Source organism: Astyanax mexicanus, chromosome 3 (genome assembly GCF_023375975.1).
Source record: "Astyanax mexicanus isolate ESR-SI-001 chromosome 3, AstMex3_surface, whole genome shotgun sequence".
In the NCBI taxonomy this organism is placed as follows: Eukaryota; Metazoa; Chordata; class Actinopteri; order Characiformes; family Acestrorhamphidae; genus Astyanax; species Astyanax mexicanus.
The window spans coordinates 5,372,724-5,390,374 of record NC_064410.1 but is presented as its reverse complement, the minus strand read 5'-3'; the positions used below and the strand labels follow the sequence as shown (position 1 = coordinate 5,390,374).

General features: G+C 35.1%; 2 protein-coding genes across 2 annotated transcripts; one reads left to right on the top strand and one right to left on the bottom strand.

Annotated features, from left to right (window-relative positions):
* Window positions 1–5,125: 5,125 nt before the first annotated feature.
* Window positions 5,126–10,599, bottom strand: mrpl12 (mitochondrial ribosomal protein L12). Its single transcript, XM_007229018.4, has 5 exons — window positions 10,393–10,599; window positions 8,062–8,254; window positions 7,424–7,504; window positions 7,197–7,334; window positions 5,126–5,736 (listed from the first exon to the last, which is right to left on the bottom strand). The coding sequence occupies exons 1-5, from the start codon at window positions 10,449–10,451 to the stop codon at window positions 5,620–5,622; spliced, it is 588 nt and encodes a 195-aa protein (XP_007229080.2). The 5' UTR covers window positions 10,452–10,599; the 3' UTR covers window positions 5,126–5,619.
* Window positions 10,600–12,653: 2,054 nt separating this feature from the next.
* zgc:103625 (methyltransferase-like 26 B) lies at window positions 12,654–17,490 on the top strand. The gene is made up of 7 exons (XM_022668054.2): window positions 12,654–12,754; window positions 13,124–13,326; window positions 15,101–15,263; window positions 15,377–15,436; window positions 16,389–16,456; window positions 17,061–17,139; window positions 17,236–17,490. Exons 2-7 carry the CDS (start codon window positions 13,127–13,129, stop codon window positions 17,281–17,283), a joined length of 618 nt encoding a protein of 205 aa, XP_022523775.2. The 5' UTR covers window positions 12,654–12,754; window positions 13,124–13,126; the 3' UTR covers window positions 17,284–17,490.
* The last annotated feature ends 161 nt before the right edge of the window (window positions 17,491–17,651 follow it).

Genomic DNA, 17,651 nt, shown 5'->3' with positions numbered 1-17,651 from the left:
CAGTGATGTTTCTTTTTAAGGGTGGGGTTGGGCTGTCGTCCAACATGTTCGTTTCCATAGAACATGGAGAGTGATACGGAGTCCACCAGCACTTTTGCTACTAAGCAGTTGTTTGAAGTGGAAGATTTTTCTTCACTACCATCCACATCTTTTACAGGAGAAGAGGTTTCTGATCAGGCAGGGTTTGTTCAGCCTTATCAGTTTGAGCCATTAGTTCTAAGTCCCGAAAAGCCAATGTTAATTAGCACCAGATAATGGTGATCTGCAAATGGGAGCGGTGACAGAATGATGGTTAGGGAATTTCCTAAAACCATGATGGCTGTTAAGTTATATATAGATAACTATATATGAGTTATATTTAGATTATATAGATAAATAATTGTAAATTGTATGTATTTACAATACATATAAGCCAATCAGTTTTTAGTGTGGGCAGGCAGTGTTGTTTTTCCCCTTCTGGATGTGATGTGTTAACCCTTGTGTGGTGTTCATATTTTTGTTACTCGTTTACTTTGTTACTTGTATTTAATTCATCAAAATTAAGCAATTTTACATTAAAATGCTTTACACATGCTTGCTTCACCTAAATTGCAAGCAATATAAACAGCTTACATGGTTAATATTTGCCCTTTACCTTTCTTATGTTACATTTCTTTTAAAAAGTGCTACTCTTTTTTTTGTAGTTTTTTAATAAAATGTAAAAGAAAATGAATTTAACTCAAGATATGAGTAGAAAATTTATTTAGTTTCAAATTTATAAATGAAGCAATGTTTATTAACCCTTGGCCAAACATACTGTATGTAATATAAATGTGTGTGGGCCAATGCCAATGAGTTTGAGTTAGAAAAAAAAAAATTTAGTATCATTTGATAAAAAATGAAAACGGGTCCCACAGACCCGAACACCACACAAGGGTTAAATGAGTAAGAAAAGGAGCATCATGGCTCCAATTAAAACTCATTTCACTACTCTAAAGTATATCCATGTCTGCTAAAAGTAAAAAACAATGAAAGTCTTGCCCGCTGTACAGTTTGTAATAGTGATTTTAGCATTGCCCATGGGGGACTTAATAATGGATGATAGATGGATGGATGATCACAAGCCTTCAAACCAAGCTGAACTGCTTGGATGTTTGCACCAGGAGTGATAAAGTTATCCAAAAGCAGTGTGTAAGACTGGTGGAGGAGAACATGATGCCAAGATGCATGAAAAAAACTGTGATTAAAAACCAGGGTTATTCCACCAAATATTGATTTCTAAACTCTTAAAACTTTATGAATATGAACTTGTTTGTTTTCTTTGCATTATTTGAGGTCTGAAAGCTCTAAATATTTCTCATTTTCTGCAAATAAATGCTCTAAATGACAATATTTTTATTAAGGATTTGGGAGAAATGGGGTGGAGGGTCCAAGTCCTGGTTCAGGGGTATCTCTCTGAAAAAATACCACACCACAACAGTCTTTCCCAAACAGCGTGTAATATATCCTCTAGACTTGCTTCATTTATTTTAAGGGGGGCAGAGGGTGGGTATTAACGTCTCACGCTGACATCGTCTGCTCTGCTCAGTGCCAGGAGATGAACTGGACCGGTTTCCGGGTGGAAGCACAGCCTGGGTCTACGTGAGGAACACAAATAGGATCAGCCTTCTATTCCTGACCTCAGCAGAGTTGTGAATGAACCGTGTGCATCATTGTATCAGCGGTGCCATCTTTACCATCTTTTTTTTTTTTTTTTTTTTTTGGCCCAACCACCACCCCCCCTCTTCGGAGGACAATTAATACTTTATTTTTATTTATTTATTTAATTTTTTATTATTATTATTATTATTTTTTTATTTTTTTTTTATATATATATATATATTTTGTGTGGATATAGTTGTGGGAGTTCAGGGTTGGAAGGATCGGAGTGTGAGGTACAGGAGGGGGGTACAAGAAGAAGAAAAAGAAAAGAAAAAAAAAAAAACTAAACAAAAAACAAACAAACAAACAAAAAAATAATAATAAAATAAAATAAACATAAAATAAACAAACATACATATATACACATACTCACATATCTAACTATACATATGCTTATACATATACACACATACATAAATATACATACATATTAATACATACACATAAATACATACACACACACACGCACAGTTACTTCTATTCTATTGTTTTTTGCAAAAATATGTCATGTGTTACGGATTATGTCATGAAATGCCTACCACAATGGAGGCAAGAAACCGCCACCATGCCCCTGCGATCCAGAGGCAGATAGGGAAGAACCCAGTGGACCCAGACCATCCACAGCCCATTAGGAGCCCAGAATTATCTTAAATGGTAATTCATGAAAAGAAGCCAATCCTGAGCCCTGTACTCATCTGATATTTACACACAAACACACACACACACACACACAGGGTATCAGCTTGGCCTGAACACACAGTAGGCCACAGGTCAATGGATCTAAATTTAAACGAAAGGTTGAGATTGTGGTGAACGTACAACTCTGGGCACCAAGTCAAGCTGAATGAGTCATGATGTACCAAAAAAAAAAACACACAACACTGATGTGTTTATCAAGATTTATCAGTTTATCAAGTGAAACAGCCTCTCTGTGGTATCACCAGCACTGCTAAACGAGTGGAGTGACGATTAGGGTTAGGGTTAAGACTCTACAGTCAGCTGTGTCCTCACATGACCTACCTCTGCGCTGGTCCTGGAGATGATGCCAGATTACTGTGGGAAAGGTCACGGTCAAGTTTGATTTCAGTGTTACAGAACAACGTACAACCTGTGGGTCACGGTCCTTAATGGACCCCAGTGCTACGGTAAGTACTGTAAAGTATTTTTGTACCACTTTAAAATAAGACTACCTTTATAAAGGGTTTATAAATGGTTTACAATTAGTTTATTAATGGTTACTAATTAGGTTGCAAGTGCCTTAAAATCATTAATATTCAGTTATAACACATAGAAAGGGCAGAAAGGGCGTAGAAACGGCAACAATGACCTGTTGTTTGCCAAATAGTGAACCCATAGCTATCTATATTGTTGCCCTTTCTACGTATATGATATAACTAATTATTAATGTTTTTAAGGCATTTACAACCTAATTAGTAACTATTGATAAAATAACTGTAAACAGTTTATAAACCCTTTATAAAGGTAGTCTTATTTTAAAGTGGTACCAATAGTTTTTGTTCAATATATATATATATATATATATATATATATATATATATATATATATATATATATATACACACACGTTTCAACAAAGATAATTTAAGATATGACAGATATTGCATAATTTATTTGCAAAAATAAAATTGGTCATATGGTCCAATTCTATCTTTGCCATATGATCATACGGTCACATGACTGACAAAGCAAGCTGATGGTTTACCAAACTAGTTATGTTAATGCGTACTAGTGCATCTCCAAATATATATAATTTAAATATATATTATTGAAAAGTTACTTTATTTCAGTAATTCAGTTCAAAATATGAAACTCATATATTATATAGATGTATTACACACAGTGATCTATTTTAAGCATTCATTTCTTCTATTGTTGATGACTATGGCTTACAGCCAATAAAAACCCCAAAAAATCTCAGAAAATTTTAATATTTCATAAAACATATTGGTACTTTTGGAAGGTTACATGACTCTACAAACCATCACTGATTGGTGGAAACTTCACTCTAGACCTCAAGCAGTTTGGACTGTGTGTCTCTCCACTCTTCCTCCAGACTCTGCTCCCTTGATTTACAAATGAAATGTAAAATTTACTGATGATCAGTGATGGTTTGGAGAGACATGCTGATCATCTGCTGGTGTTGATCCACTGTGTTTTATTATCAAGTCTAAAGTCAGTGCAGTTTTGTTTTTTTTTTCCACAAAATCTTACAGCACTTCATGTCTTACAGCTTCCCCCTGCTACTGACAACTTGGAGATGAGGATTTCATTTTCCAGCAGGACTTGGCACACTGCCCACACTGCCAAAAGTACCAAATGCTCTTATGTAATGTTCTAATTTTCTGAGACACTGATTTTTAGGTTTTCATTGGCTACAACTATTACATTACATTACATATCACTACACTTGATCATTGTGTTTCACTGTGTGTTGCTGCAAATGTTCAAAAGCAAATCACAATGCACAGGATCGCATCCACAGCCCTGCTACAATTTCAGTAGTTGTTGGTTCTGCCTTCTTAATTCAGCATTCCATATTGAAAATGTAAATTCTTGTGTATTGGTTTTCAATATAAAGATCAAGTGCAATGAAATGTAATGTAAAGTAATGGGGGTTTTGCATTTCATTTTGGCAGATATTCTGCATGTTAGTAAGGAAAAGCAATGCATCTCTACATTTTCCCATGGTAGGGTTTGCTTTTTTTAATTTGGCACTAATTCCTCTCCATATCCAAATAATGAAAAACTACATTTTCCAAAATGCAAATTACACTCTTCAACTGTACAAAGCCCAGGAGAATACTCCTGGTACTCCCAGGAGAGTTTAACCCTTTCAGACCTGAATTATCTCCAGTAATTAAAAAAAATGTAGGAATGCTATTTTCTGTCTGCATTGCACAGAAAAGAAGACTAATATTCTGTTATAAAATCTATATAGCAAACAAATCCAATTTATCTAAAATATTTAATAGCTTTTCTATTTCCATTGCAGTGGAAGCCTGTGTATTATATAATATTTCATATTGAAAAGCATATATATGCTTTTTATTCACTTTTTTTGATTTCATAAATCAATTGTGTGTTTCCCAGCCCATAGTGTAGTACATAAGAGTGTTATATGTAATCATTTATATATAAATATAAAGATACAGGCCTAAATTCTTTTAAATGTTTAATTAAATGAATTTAGACGCATCAGTTTTACACCCAGACTTTTAGGGAGGGCTTATTTAATGTAAAATATTATATGGCAAATTAAACACTGGTAATATTTAATGTGCATTAACTCATTTAGAGTTCACCTAGTCAGTGTAATCCTGGTGATATCCAACAGATACTATAATACTATAATATGCCTTACAGAGACTGAATATAAATGCATTTGTTATGAATCATCCTGATGGTAGAAAACCAGACTGACAGCTCCATTAAAAACACGTTCATTCATAAGCATAAGTGAGGTACATTTTTTTTATACACTGATGTTCTCTTGTTCTATTTGTGTTATATCTCAAGTTCACATGATGAGACCATGCTGAATGTATTACAGGACATTTATTTAACCACAGGCAATGGCCACCACGTCGCCCTTCGCCCTATGAAACAGACAGACGTACAGACAACGCTACATCTGGACTGCTTCAGCCGGCACATCTGCAGCTCTATGAGCTTACAGGAGCCAGGCAGGCAGGCAGACAGGTCTGAGGACTGAGCGGTGAGAGCGGGCAGGTCCGGTACCTGCCAGAGTCCAGTCCGTGAGTTCTCACACTCAGACAGTCACCGGTAGATCACATGGTAATGTTTAAAGGCATTATTTGTTTGAAATATTCCTTTCACTTTTGTTGTAAAAAAAAAAAAAAAAGAGGAAAACAAAAGAAAAAGACAGTAATGAAGATGCAGGAAGCAGAGGTGAGGGATCTACTCCAGAACCACAGTGCCACCTGCTGCCTCCAGCGCCGTCTTCAGCTTTTCTGCCTCTTCTTTGGAAACGTTTGCCCTGATCTCCTGAGGCAGCGACTCAACCAGCTTCTTGGCCTTTAGGTAGAAGGAAAAAGAAAGAAAGTGAATCAGTATATGTACATATAAAAAAAAATCTTAACAAAAGCCTTGTGGAACTCATTATATAGATGTATTACACACAGAGTGATCTATTTTGGGGGTTTATTTCTTTTATTGAGGGGCGCCGAGTGGTCCAGGGGTCTAAAGCGCTGCCACTATGAGCAGGAGGTTGCAGGTTCGAACCCCAGCTCATGCAGCTTTGCCATTAAACTGCCGGCGCTCAGAGGGGACAAATTTGGCCCTGCTCCCTCCGGGTGGGTAGATGGCGCTCTCTCCCCACATCACTCCTAGGGTGATGTCTGCAGCACAGGGCGTCTGTGAGCTGATGTATTGGAACCGAGCCGCTGCACTTTCCTCAGAGCGCAGTGGCAATGCTGCATCAGCAGCAGCTCAAAAAAGAAGCGGTGGCTGACTTCACATGTATCGGAGGAAGCATGTGTTAGTCTTCACCCTCCTGAGGTGTTGGGGTATCACTAGTGATGGAGGAGTCCCAGTGAGTGGGTTGGGTAATTGGCCGTGTAAACTGGGGTGAAATGGGAAAAATTAGTAATAAAATAAATATTTCTTTTATTGTGGATATGTAACATTTAATCATTATCAACACTATCAACAAACTCTGATATAGGTTTTCTAGTTCTTTTAGGCAGTAAATAAAGTAGCTATATGTGTTATAAGGGCCAATCCCATTTCAACCCTTGTTATTTTTTTTTTGTTTGTTTGTTTTAAATGTATATATTTGTAATGCTTGTTTTGAAGAAAATGGTAATAAAATTGTAACTACACAATAAACTATGGTAAAAAAAACAAGGTTGTTTTTGTTATATTTTTCAGTCAGAATCAGAGTTAAGATATAAAATATTTATAGATTCATAGATTTTTGTTGTGCAAAACTTATATTTATACTAAATAAAACAAAGATTTTTTTTTTTATTGCAGTAATATATTCTTGAAATTAACTTCTGTGTTCTGCGTCGTCACGCCAAGAAAATAGTTACTGCAAAAATACCCTGAAATATTGTGACAATAGTTTAGGGCAATATCACCCACCCCTAGTGCACTCTTCAGCTCCTCAGATGATGCTGCCTGTTTATATATTTTATGTTTGCAGTCACTACTCTTACAGGCCCTTTGCATTTCCAAAATAGCCAAAAATAACAACCTGTGACCTGACGGTTTTGACCTGCAGATGCCTTCACAAAGGCAGTGTGAGGAGATATTCAAATTCAGGGGTCGTACAATTTTAGTGAGGATATTGTGAGAAAGCAAGCCAATTATCAGCTGCACTGTTATATAAGCTGCAGTGTTCAAAGCGTGTGAAAAAAGTAGTAGCTTGTAGCCTGGAAATTACGGTAGCCAATATAACGATATTACCTTAAGGAAAAGACAAATTGGATGATGGGATTGTGTGTGTGTGTGTGTGTGTGTGCATATCTCACCTGTACTAAATTCAAGCCCTGAATGCAGTTCTTCACTTCCTTAATCAGCTTCACTTTATCCGCCGCCTTTAACTCTGTCAGTTTTACTGTAAAATGAGTTTTCTCCTTCTTTGCTGGAGCTGGTTCCTCATCTGCTGCCTGTAATTACATATTCACAATCCATTACCATACACTTCCATACCATTCCCACCATCCGCTCCCACCAGAACCTTCAACACCACACTTACAGGAGCTGCTACTGCTGCTGAGGGAGCTGCAGCCATCGCTCCCATGGACATCATTCCTACATCCTGAATGTTGAGAGTTTTCTATATAAAAAAAAAAAAGAATAAAATACGAATTAAAATCAGTGATGTTTGTGTACTAGGGGTGGGCAACATGGCCCTAAAATAATATCACGATATTTCATGGTATTTTTGCGATAACGATACTCTTGACGATATGACAAAACACTGAATAAAAAAAAAATATTACAAGAATACACTATGTATCAGAGCTGTAACACACGTCAATGATCCATAATGTCGTGATACTAATAATAATACACTCCAGATATCTCATTATATCCAATATATTTAAAATAAATGACACTGGGCAGACATAATCTGTCTCTAGTAGATATATAATGGGAAATGAGGACCGTATGAATTTTTCTTTTGCTAAAAAACAGCAAACAATAGTGTCCTGATGTGATAATTAGGGGTGGGGGATATGGCACCATATTTCAGAGTATAATATCGTTCATGATATTCTAAAATGTTGGTGATATTATCGCATATGATACAATATGGCACACCCCTACTGTGCACTAATATGAGTTATTTAATAAAATTTTAACACCGTGTGAACGGCTGGTGGGCAGTACCTTCAGCAGCTCGTTGAGGTCAGACACTTCTAAAAGGCTCAGACTGGATATATCATTGACCAGTTGCTGTATTTTGGGGGAGTACTGTTTGGGGGCTCCATCTAACGGGGGTGTGGCGATGGCATCGTTTCGACTGGCAGGGCTGGTCCTGAGAGTTCTCAGAGCACACAGGGCCGGTGCTGGGAGATGATGTCTGTGGAGAACACATGTTTACATATTAAAAACAACGAAAAACAAAAACATGACAGAACATAAATGTGTTTTTCAGCAGGAAGCAGGACTGCACAATATATCATCAGTGGTTAATTGTTACTGTAATATTGCAAGGCCCAAATAGTTAAAATAGCATCCCGACCCATCAAAATTCCAGAAAAGTGTACATGGATGTTTTAATCACTAAGTGTTATTTTTAAAAAAGCAAATGCAAAATTGTCATATTACTGATTTGTTAATCCAGTTGCAGTATACAGGATTTCCCAATGCAAAAAAAAGCTAAATTAACTGATGATCAGTGATGGTTTTGGAGAGACATGTCATCTGCTGGTGTTGATCCACTGTGTTTTATTATCAAGTCTAAAGTCAGTGCAGTTTTGTTTTCCCACTAAATCTTACAGCACTTCATGCTTCTTTCTGCTACTGACAACTTTTATAGAGATGCGGATTTCATTTTTCAGCAGGACTTGGCACATTGCCCACAATGACAAACGTACCAATTGGTTTTATATAATATTCAAATTTTCTGCGATACTGATTTAATGTTTTCATTGGATATAATCATCATAGCCATAATCATCAACAATAAAATAAACAAACAAACAGATTCTAGCCAGATGCTACTGGTCACGGTCATTCCCACCCACTGCACTGTCCCCTGTGGGTGATAATGCTGTCTACGCTACACACGTGACACTGCAGATTGAGGAACGTTAACTACAAATCCACACGGTTTAAACTTGAATTCACTGTTTAAATTTATTTTGAAGTTGAAGCTCGATCTGGGCGATACTGTAAAGAAAAAAAAATCTTGATATTTTTCAAATATATGAGCAAATCTCAATGAGATCATTTGCAAACAGACAGCACCATGAAAAGTGACGAACAAGAACCCACCCAACTGTACTACAGTCCTGCTGAATTGAATGATGTGCAGCAAAAATTTAATAAGAACCAGTGTACTATGTTTGAAAGAGCATTAAAAAAAATGTCCTTATTATTGTGACATAATATTTTACCATATCACTCAGCTCTATCACTGAAAGATTATGTTAAGCCAGGGCAGTGGCTTTAATATATTTTTAAAATGTATATTCATATTACTATCTGAAATGCATTGTAACAACCAAAATTTGATTAACCTGCTAGTCCAATCCTATAGCTAATAACTTTTAACTGAGGTTTAATCATAGATGTATTGTTTAGCTTTAGTTCTAATGGTGTATTTAACTTGATGTCTTGTGGGATCCCACATGGCTCTATTCTAGGACCTATGAAGTTGAAGTATGTTAATTATGCTTTAATATGTTTGTAATGTACCAGTCATGAGTTTGGACACACTTTATCATTCAATGTATTTTTGTTTCTTTCCCCTACATTGAAAATTAATACTGAAGTCATCCAATTACAAATGCAAAGTTTACTTTTAGTTTCTAATGGTGTGTTCAACTTAATGCCTTGTGAGATCCCACAGGGCTTTATTCTAGGGCCTATAAAGTTGATGTTAATTATGCTAGTAATACAGTTTTATGAGAGCACAAAACTTCTCACTCTTCTATAGAGATTAATACAATCTGGGGTGACTTAAAAGCTGCTAAATGTTTAAAAAAGGCCATGTAACCTCAGGAGAAGACCAACACTCCTGTGGGAGCAGTCAGGTTCTCAGGAGCCCAAACACAAGCATGTAACACATGACCTTGATGCCACAGCATCTCTTCTATTCTTCTTCCTTAAGCTAATGAGGCCTGGAAGCTTAGCGAAGACAGGAAACACAAATTCTGTCCTGATATAAACACATTTAAACACTGTACTGAGGAGCACGTGCGTAAATCTGGCCCTTAGCTTTATACAGGTGAATTATCTACCTATAGCTGTAGTATGGGAATGGAGGGTAAGGGGTTCCGGCTACTGCACTAGCATGCTGGTGCGGATTAATACTCTATAAATCTAACTATATTAAAAGCCCAGGTTCTGCAGTGTGATCCGGTCTCCGGGCCTGATCACAGCTAACATAGTGTGTAAACCGATAATACCGGGTCCTGAACAGGAGCTCTTGCCCTTGACTCCCCCATCCAGCCCGAGTCTAGCCCGGGCTCAGCCCCCCGGCTCCCCGCTCACCCGTGCGCCTGAGCCGCCACCCGCAGCGACGTCCTGATGCAGTGCAGTGTGCAGTACATGTCCGCTAAAACAACTAGTCCCGGTGCTCAGCTCCTTCAGTGCTCAGATCAGACCCGCAGCTCCTGTCCGCAGACCCCGGCTCCCTCTCTCACTCAAAAGCACATGGCGGCCTCCTCTCTCTCTCCCTGACCTACCCACAATGCTCTGCGCGGGATCAGGTTGCCAGATTCATTCATTCGTTACGTACAAATCCTCTCTACGGAGTATGGAGGACGCAAAATGACATAAGCATGAATAAATACATGCACATATAAATAAATTCATTAATTAATAAATACACGGATAAATAATTGTATAAATAAATACATTTATAAATTCATGTTATCCTGTAAAAGTACACATTTAAATTATATCAGGAATCTAGTTCCACATTCCCATCAATGAACCTTTATTTGGGTATATAAATTAATACATTTATTTATGTATTTTAAATTATTTATGTATTTCTACATTTATTTATATATTTCTGCATTTATTTAGTTATTTATTTATTCATTTTTTCCCACATTTCTTCATGTATTTATTTATAATATGTATTACCACCTTTCCTCATATATTTTATTTGGGTCTGTTTCTGCATTAATTAATTAATTAATATATTGATTGATTGATGAATTTTTACATCATTTCATTTATTTACTTCAACATTTATTTATTCATTTTCACGTTTCTTCATGTATTTATTTACGTATTGCCATATTTTTATTTCTGTTTTTCTGAATTTGTATGTTAATTAGGTAGGCGGTCATAAATGTCCTATATATTAGTATGAAGAACGAAAAATGAAGTATATATAAATAAATGCATAAAAGTATAAATAAATAAATAAATAAATAAATAAATAAATAAATAAATAATCCTGCTTTAGAGCGAGGATAGTAACACAAGTATCAGCTCACCAACCAGTCAGCTCACAATAGCAGTAAAGCTAGCGTCTTAACTGTGTAAAACCCGCTTACTGTAGAAAAATCGAAATATAAAGTAAATTTTTCTTTACAGTTTAGAACAATACTTTATAATACTTTCCAAAATAAAAGGAATATTGTGGACATGTAGTTCTGCACTGTTTTAAATTTGAGGTTTTATCTGTTTAGCTCGGTTTCACCCCTTTAATTGAGGACTCGCTTGCTGGCGCCCTCTAGCGGTTACAGTCATTTTCTGATAAAAGTGGTCAGTCCCTCCATAAACCAGCTATGCCTGAGCTAACCGTTTTAAACTAATGGAAGAAACGTGGAGTTTTATCCAACCTGGCAACAGAGCTAAAGTTCACTGTCTCCAATCATCCAACTTTATTGAAAAGCACAGCACTGCTCTCACAGTAATGATAAGATACTGCCCTCAACCCAGAGTGTGTTTCAGTCACCTCTGTTAATCAAACTCTTACCATAAATAAAATTTAAATAATCTCCATAAAAATATATTTAAATCATCTCTATAAAACTCCATATATACAAAATATTTTTTTTTCTAAAAAGGTTACATTCAGATCCTATTTTTGCACGTGATGTATTAACCCGTTCGTACACTATGTACGTATGTATGTAATCTTCATTCAATATAGTCAAACATTTAATAATATAGATAAACAATAAAAAATAGTATAAAAAAAAGTATAAAAAGAATAAAATCCAATACAATTTGACAATGTTTGGTATATATGCAGCTTTTATTGGTAGAAATTGTATTTTTATGTTATAAACATATAAAAAAATATGTATTCTCTCCTAAAAAGTCACAAATTAAACATGCAGTTGATTCATTTTTGTCAGAGGATCATGTAATGATTTATTACGAATAAAAAAATACAAAAAATAAAGGAAACACAAAAAAAGGAAATGTAATATTTCTATGAATTCAAGTACTTTTATCATTTAATTTACATTTAATAATGTAACACTTAATAATAAAGATGAACAGATAAAAAAAGATTTAAAACAAATTAAATTATATATAGTGGTACATTTTATGGCATAATTTGTCCAAAAATGTCCACAGTGTTTTCTCACAAGAATCTTTATTTCTTTTAATTACAAATTGAATATTTAGTTTATTCTGTGACTTTACTTTGCTAAAAACTTTATTCTGCAAAATATTCCATATAAATAGTTTTACAGTAATGGGGGTGATAGAGAGCGGGGTCATGGCCTGTACAGCTCTGAAATCAGTGTGTGGAGGGAGGAGGCCTCCAGAAGCTTCTTAAGCAGTAATCTCTCCTGTTCCATCTGCTGCCGGGAGTCCACAGTGCCTCTGGGTCTGGGTTTTGGCTGCATATGAACCTGGATGAGGAGAACAGTGAAGACCGGTGAGTGTTAAAGTGTTATGTTAGAAGGAAGAGAGACTTAAAGTAAAAATATATAAGCTATTTGTTGTATTATATAATATAGTATAGATTTCAATACTCTCTGAGGGTGTTATAATAAGCTGTCATTATTGTGTAGAATCCAATAGAAACATTAAGGTAATTGTAGTATCAGATATATGAGGTATGTTCTGTTTGAATCCCATTGAAATCCCTGCTGTACATCTGTAAATATATATATATATATATATATATATATATATATATATATATATATATATATATATATATATATATATATATATTTTTTTTTTTTTTTTTTTAATGCTATAAGCAGTGGTTCTGTAAGTGTGTGTGTGTATATGTGTGCAGATCATGCTGGTGTCTCCTGCAGCCGAGCGCAGTCAGGCCTCTCTGCTGTCGGTGCTGCAGGCCCTGCTGGAGGATCAGTCCCACAGGAAGCTGTTCGGGCTGGAGCTGGGCTCAGGTACCGGACAGCACATCACTCACTTCGCTCCAGAGCTGCCCTTCATTACCTGGCAACCATCAGACATCACTGAAGAATCACGAAACAGGTGCGCATATAAAGCATTTCTTAGTAAAAAACTAAAAACTATATATATATATATATATTTATATATAGCTCTGGACAAAAATAAGAGACCACTCCAAAAGCAGTGTGTAAGACTGGTGGAGGAGAACATGATGCCAAGATGCATAAAAACTGTGATTAAAAACCAGGGTTATTCCACCAAATATTGATTTCTGAACTCATTCTTAAACCTTTATGAATATGAACTGTTTTGTTTTCTTTGAATTATTATTATCATAGGTGTAAAATCTCTGCATTCTTTTTGTTATTTCATCCATTTCTCATTTTCTGCAAATAAATGCTCTAAATGACAATATTTTTATCTGGAATTTGGGAGAAATGTTGTCTGTAGTTTATAAAATAAAACAACAATGTTCATTTTATTCAAACGTAAACCTATAAATAGCAAAATCCGAGAAACTGATTTAGAAACTAAAGTGCTCTCATACTTTTTTTTTTCCATATATCCTTTTTTTTGGTGTCTCATAACTAACATATTATTTGAAGGCGTACGATTTTTTATTATTTTTTGTCAAATGTGATTATTTATTGTATATATAATGCTTTATTCTACACAGATATCATATTTTCCCATGGTGACCTTGTTCTGTTTTAAAGATAAATTTAGATTTTGCTAAATTAATTTTACTACAGTGATTTTTTTTCTAATAGTAAAAATAGAAAGCAATAGACGCTTATAGCCAGCTTTTAGAACTGAGAAAACTTTAGTAAAATATAAGGTTAAATAAAACTATTTTAATAAAACTACTACTCTATTGACACAAAAAAAAAGAAATAAATATAAATTAGCTTAAATCTATATTATATTATTATAGTAGTAGAGTGGCCAGCATTGCTTTGTCCTTTTTTCAGCATGAAATACACACGTCAGCAAATATCGGTGTGAAATATTGGCCAAATTAACCGACACGATGATTATCATCTGATATAAATTTTATATCGATATCATCACACATCCCTAATTGCTTGTTAGCCACACTAGCATGGAAGCTCTATGTAGCATGAGTGGTTCAACTATATATAAGCATATCTAAGACCATACAGGAGTTTACAGTAGTTTACAGGAGCCTCCTCCCCCACACCACCAGACTTAGGAAGAGCTTTTTCCCTGAAGCTGTTATTATGGCGAACGCTGCACGGATACTTTAATTTAACATTCATGTACTCTGCATATACACTTAACATTGCACTCCCTATCTGCATCTTTGCACCCTCTGTACTATTATTGCACTTTATTATATTTGCCAACATATTACTATATCCTCATTTATACAGTAGTTTGGTATTTATTCCACTGCTATTTTCTATCATGTATATATTGTCTGTATACACTACTGTATTCCACTGTTTACACTGCTCTACCCTTTATACCTTAAACTGTATTGCTGCTCCCTGTACATCCATATTACATTTATGTAAGATACTTCTGTAGATCTAATTATATATTTGTATATTTATATATTTATACTTATGTATATATACTTATATCTATGCACTTTATGTAAATAACACTATATATTGCACTTCTGGTTGGATGCTAACTGCATTTCATTGGCTCTGTACTTGTACACTGCACAGACAATAAAGTTGAATCTAATCTCATCTAATCTAATCTAATCTGGTCTATTTCTTTCTTAAGGTCAAAGTTCAGACACCAAAGATTTCTTCGTTGATTGACTATATACAGATTCATTTGTACATACATTTGTATTTTTACAAAAGTGTTTGTCCTGCAGTATCCGGGCGTACATCGATGCCACTAAAGTGAAGTCGGTGCTGCAGCCAGTGTTCCTGGATGCCAGGGAACCCTGGGAGAAATGGGCGGGGCTCCCACAAAGCTCCTGTGATGTCATTATAGCGTTCAACCTGTTTCAGTACAGCAGCTTCAGCACAGCGGAGGTACTCGCATCATTACCTACATAACCTACAGTAGTTACATCCTGTCCTGTACTAATGATACATTGGTTGTTGATTTGTTGAAGTGTTGATTTTGAGTGTAATTTTATTTATAGGGTGCCTTAAAAGGATCCGGGGAGATTCTGAAGCAGAATGGAATCTTAATAACGTACGGGGTGAGTAGTCATATATTAATATATTAATATTACTAGTGGTGTCAATCGATTAAAACATTTAATCTGATTAATCACAACAATAATCTGCGATTAACTGCGAATAATCGCGCTTGTTCTTCTTAAGGCACAAATGTTTTTAATGAATATTTGAAAATAAATAAAAGAATGTATGTAAGAAATGTAAAATGCAATTGTATTTATATTAGTGGTGTCAGTTAAAATACTAGAACATACTTATACTTTTGAAGGGAGATAGAATAAAAAAAAAACCATGATAAATTGGATTGAGGAAACTTTTTTTTCCTTTCACTTTATTATAAACATCTCAGCTTGGTTGTAAGGATTTTCCGATTAAATTTAATAATAAATTAGCTGAGTATAAAAGAGTGTTTTCACACCTGTAGTGTTTTTAGTGTTTTTTCTATGGCCCGGATCAGTTGATTAGTTTGTTTATTTGGAGCATTCCTTCCTCTGTTTGGTTTGGTTTCACACAGGCATAAAACACCTAAACGCACCAATACAAATGCGCACTAATAAACCATGCGAGCACAACGTCTCTTCTGATTGGTCAGAGCTGTCTTGTGCGGGAGCATGAAAGTCAATATAGCGAGAAGATTCTATGTTTCAAAGCGTATTTCTATGCAGTGTGAAGCTGATTTGACACAGAACTCTACAAATTTGCATCTGCGCTTTTAAACACAGTGTTTTCAATGAGCAGTGAACGCTGCACATACGGTGCATGTAAACAGCATGGAGCAGCAGAGACAGCGTTTGTTCATAGCAGTATATTATCTGGCTAATAGATCAGATTAAACTGCTACTTATCTATACATCATCTTTACATCTACTAAATTTAGACTAATAAACTTTTATCCACACTATTCTCTCTAATATTGCTCCCCCCCCCCCCCAAGTAATCTGTTATTGTATTTATCTGAAATCTTGTTTGTAGCCATATGCCATCAATGGAGTGATCACACCAACGTGCAATGAAGAATTAGACCAGAGATTACGAGAAATGTAAGCCTGACTGTATGCACTTTTCTTTTTCAGTCTGTGATATATTTAATTCATGTATATGTCATTAGAAATATAATGCTATCACCTCAATGGATTTAAAATGAAGCATCATCATAAAAACCTCTGGAATATAATCAAGAGGAAGATGGATGATCACAAGCCGCCATCAAACCACCAAACTGAACTGCTTGAAGTTTTGCACCAGGAGTAAAGCAGCATAAAGTTATCCAAAATCAGTGTGTAAGACTGGTGGAGGAGAAGAACATGATGCCAAGATGCATGAAAACTGTGATTAAAAAACAGGGTTATTCCACCAAATATTGATTTCTGAACTCTTAAAACTTTATGAATATGAACTTGCTTTCTTTGCTTTATTTGAGGTCTGAAAGCTCTGCGTCTTTTTTCTCCATTTCTCATTTTCTGCTAATAAATGCTCTAAATTACAATATTTTAATTTGGATTTTGGGAGAAATGTTGTCCGTAGTATTGCCTCATTTTAGATCCATTGTGGTGGTTGGTGTACAGAGGTAAAATTACTATTATTATAAAAATTGTGTCACTGTCCACATAGTTACAGACCTGACTGTAAATTCTTGTATGTCAGGAATCCAGAATGGGGCCTTCCAGACATTGACGTGCTACGACAGCTTGCGTTTGGGAATGGGTTACGTCTGGAGAGAATGGTATAAATCAATGAAATCAGTTAAATATAATACACAACTTTTAATGTACGTATATTATTAAACTGAACATCTGATTTTTTTTGACTGTTCCAAAAGATCGAAATGGAGGAAAACAACAAATGCCTGGTCTTCAGGAAGGTGTGACACACCAGATGAAAGACATCGATCCCTCTGCTGACAACTTTTATAGAGATGCGGATTTCATTTTCCAGCAGGACTTGGCACACTGCCCACACTGCCAAAAGTACCAATTGGTTTTATATAATACTCTAATTTTCTGAAATTTCTGAAGTTTTCATTGGCTGTAACCTATTATCATCAACAATAAAAGAAATAAAAGCTTAAAATAGATCCCTCTGTGTGTAATAAATCTATATATATATATATATATATATATATATATATATATATATATATATATATATATATATATATATATATAAATATAAATATATACATAAATAATAGTTTCACATTTTGAATTACTGAAATAAAGTAACTTTTCAATGATA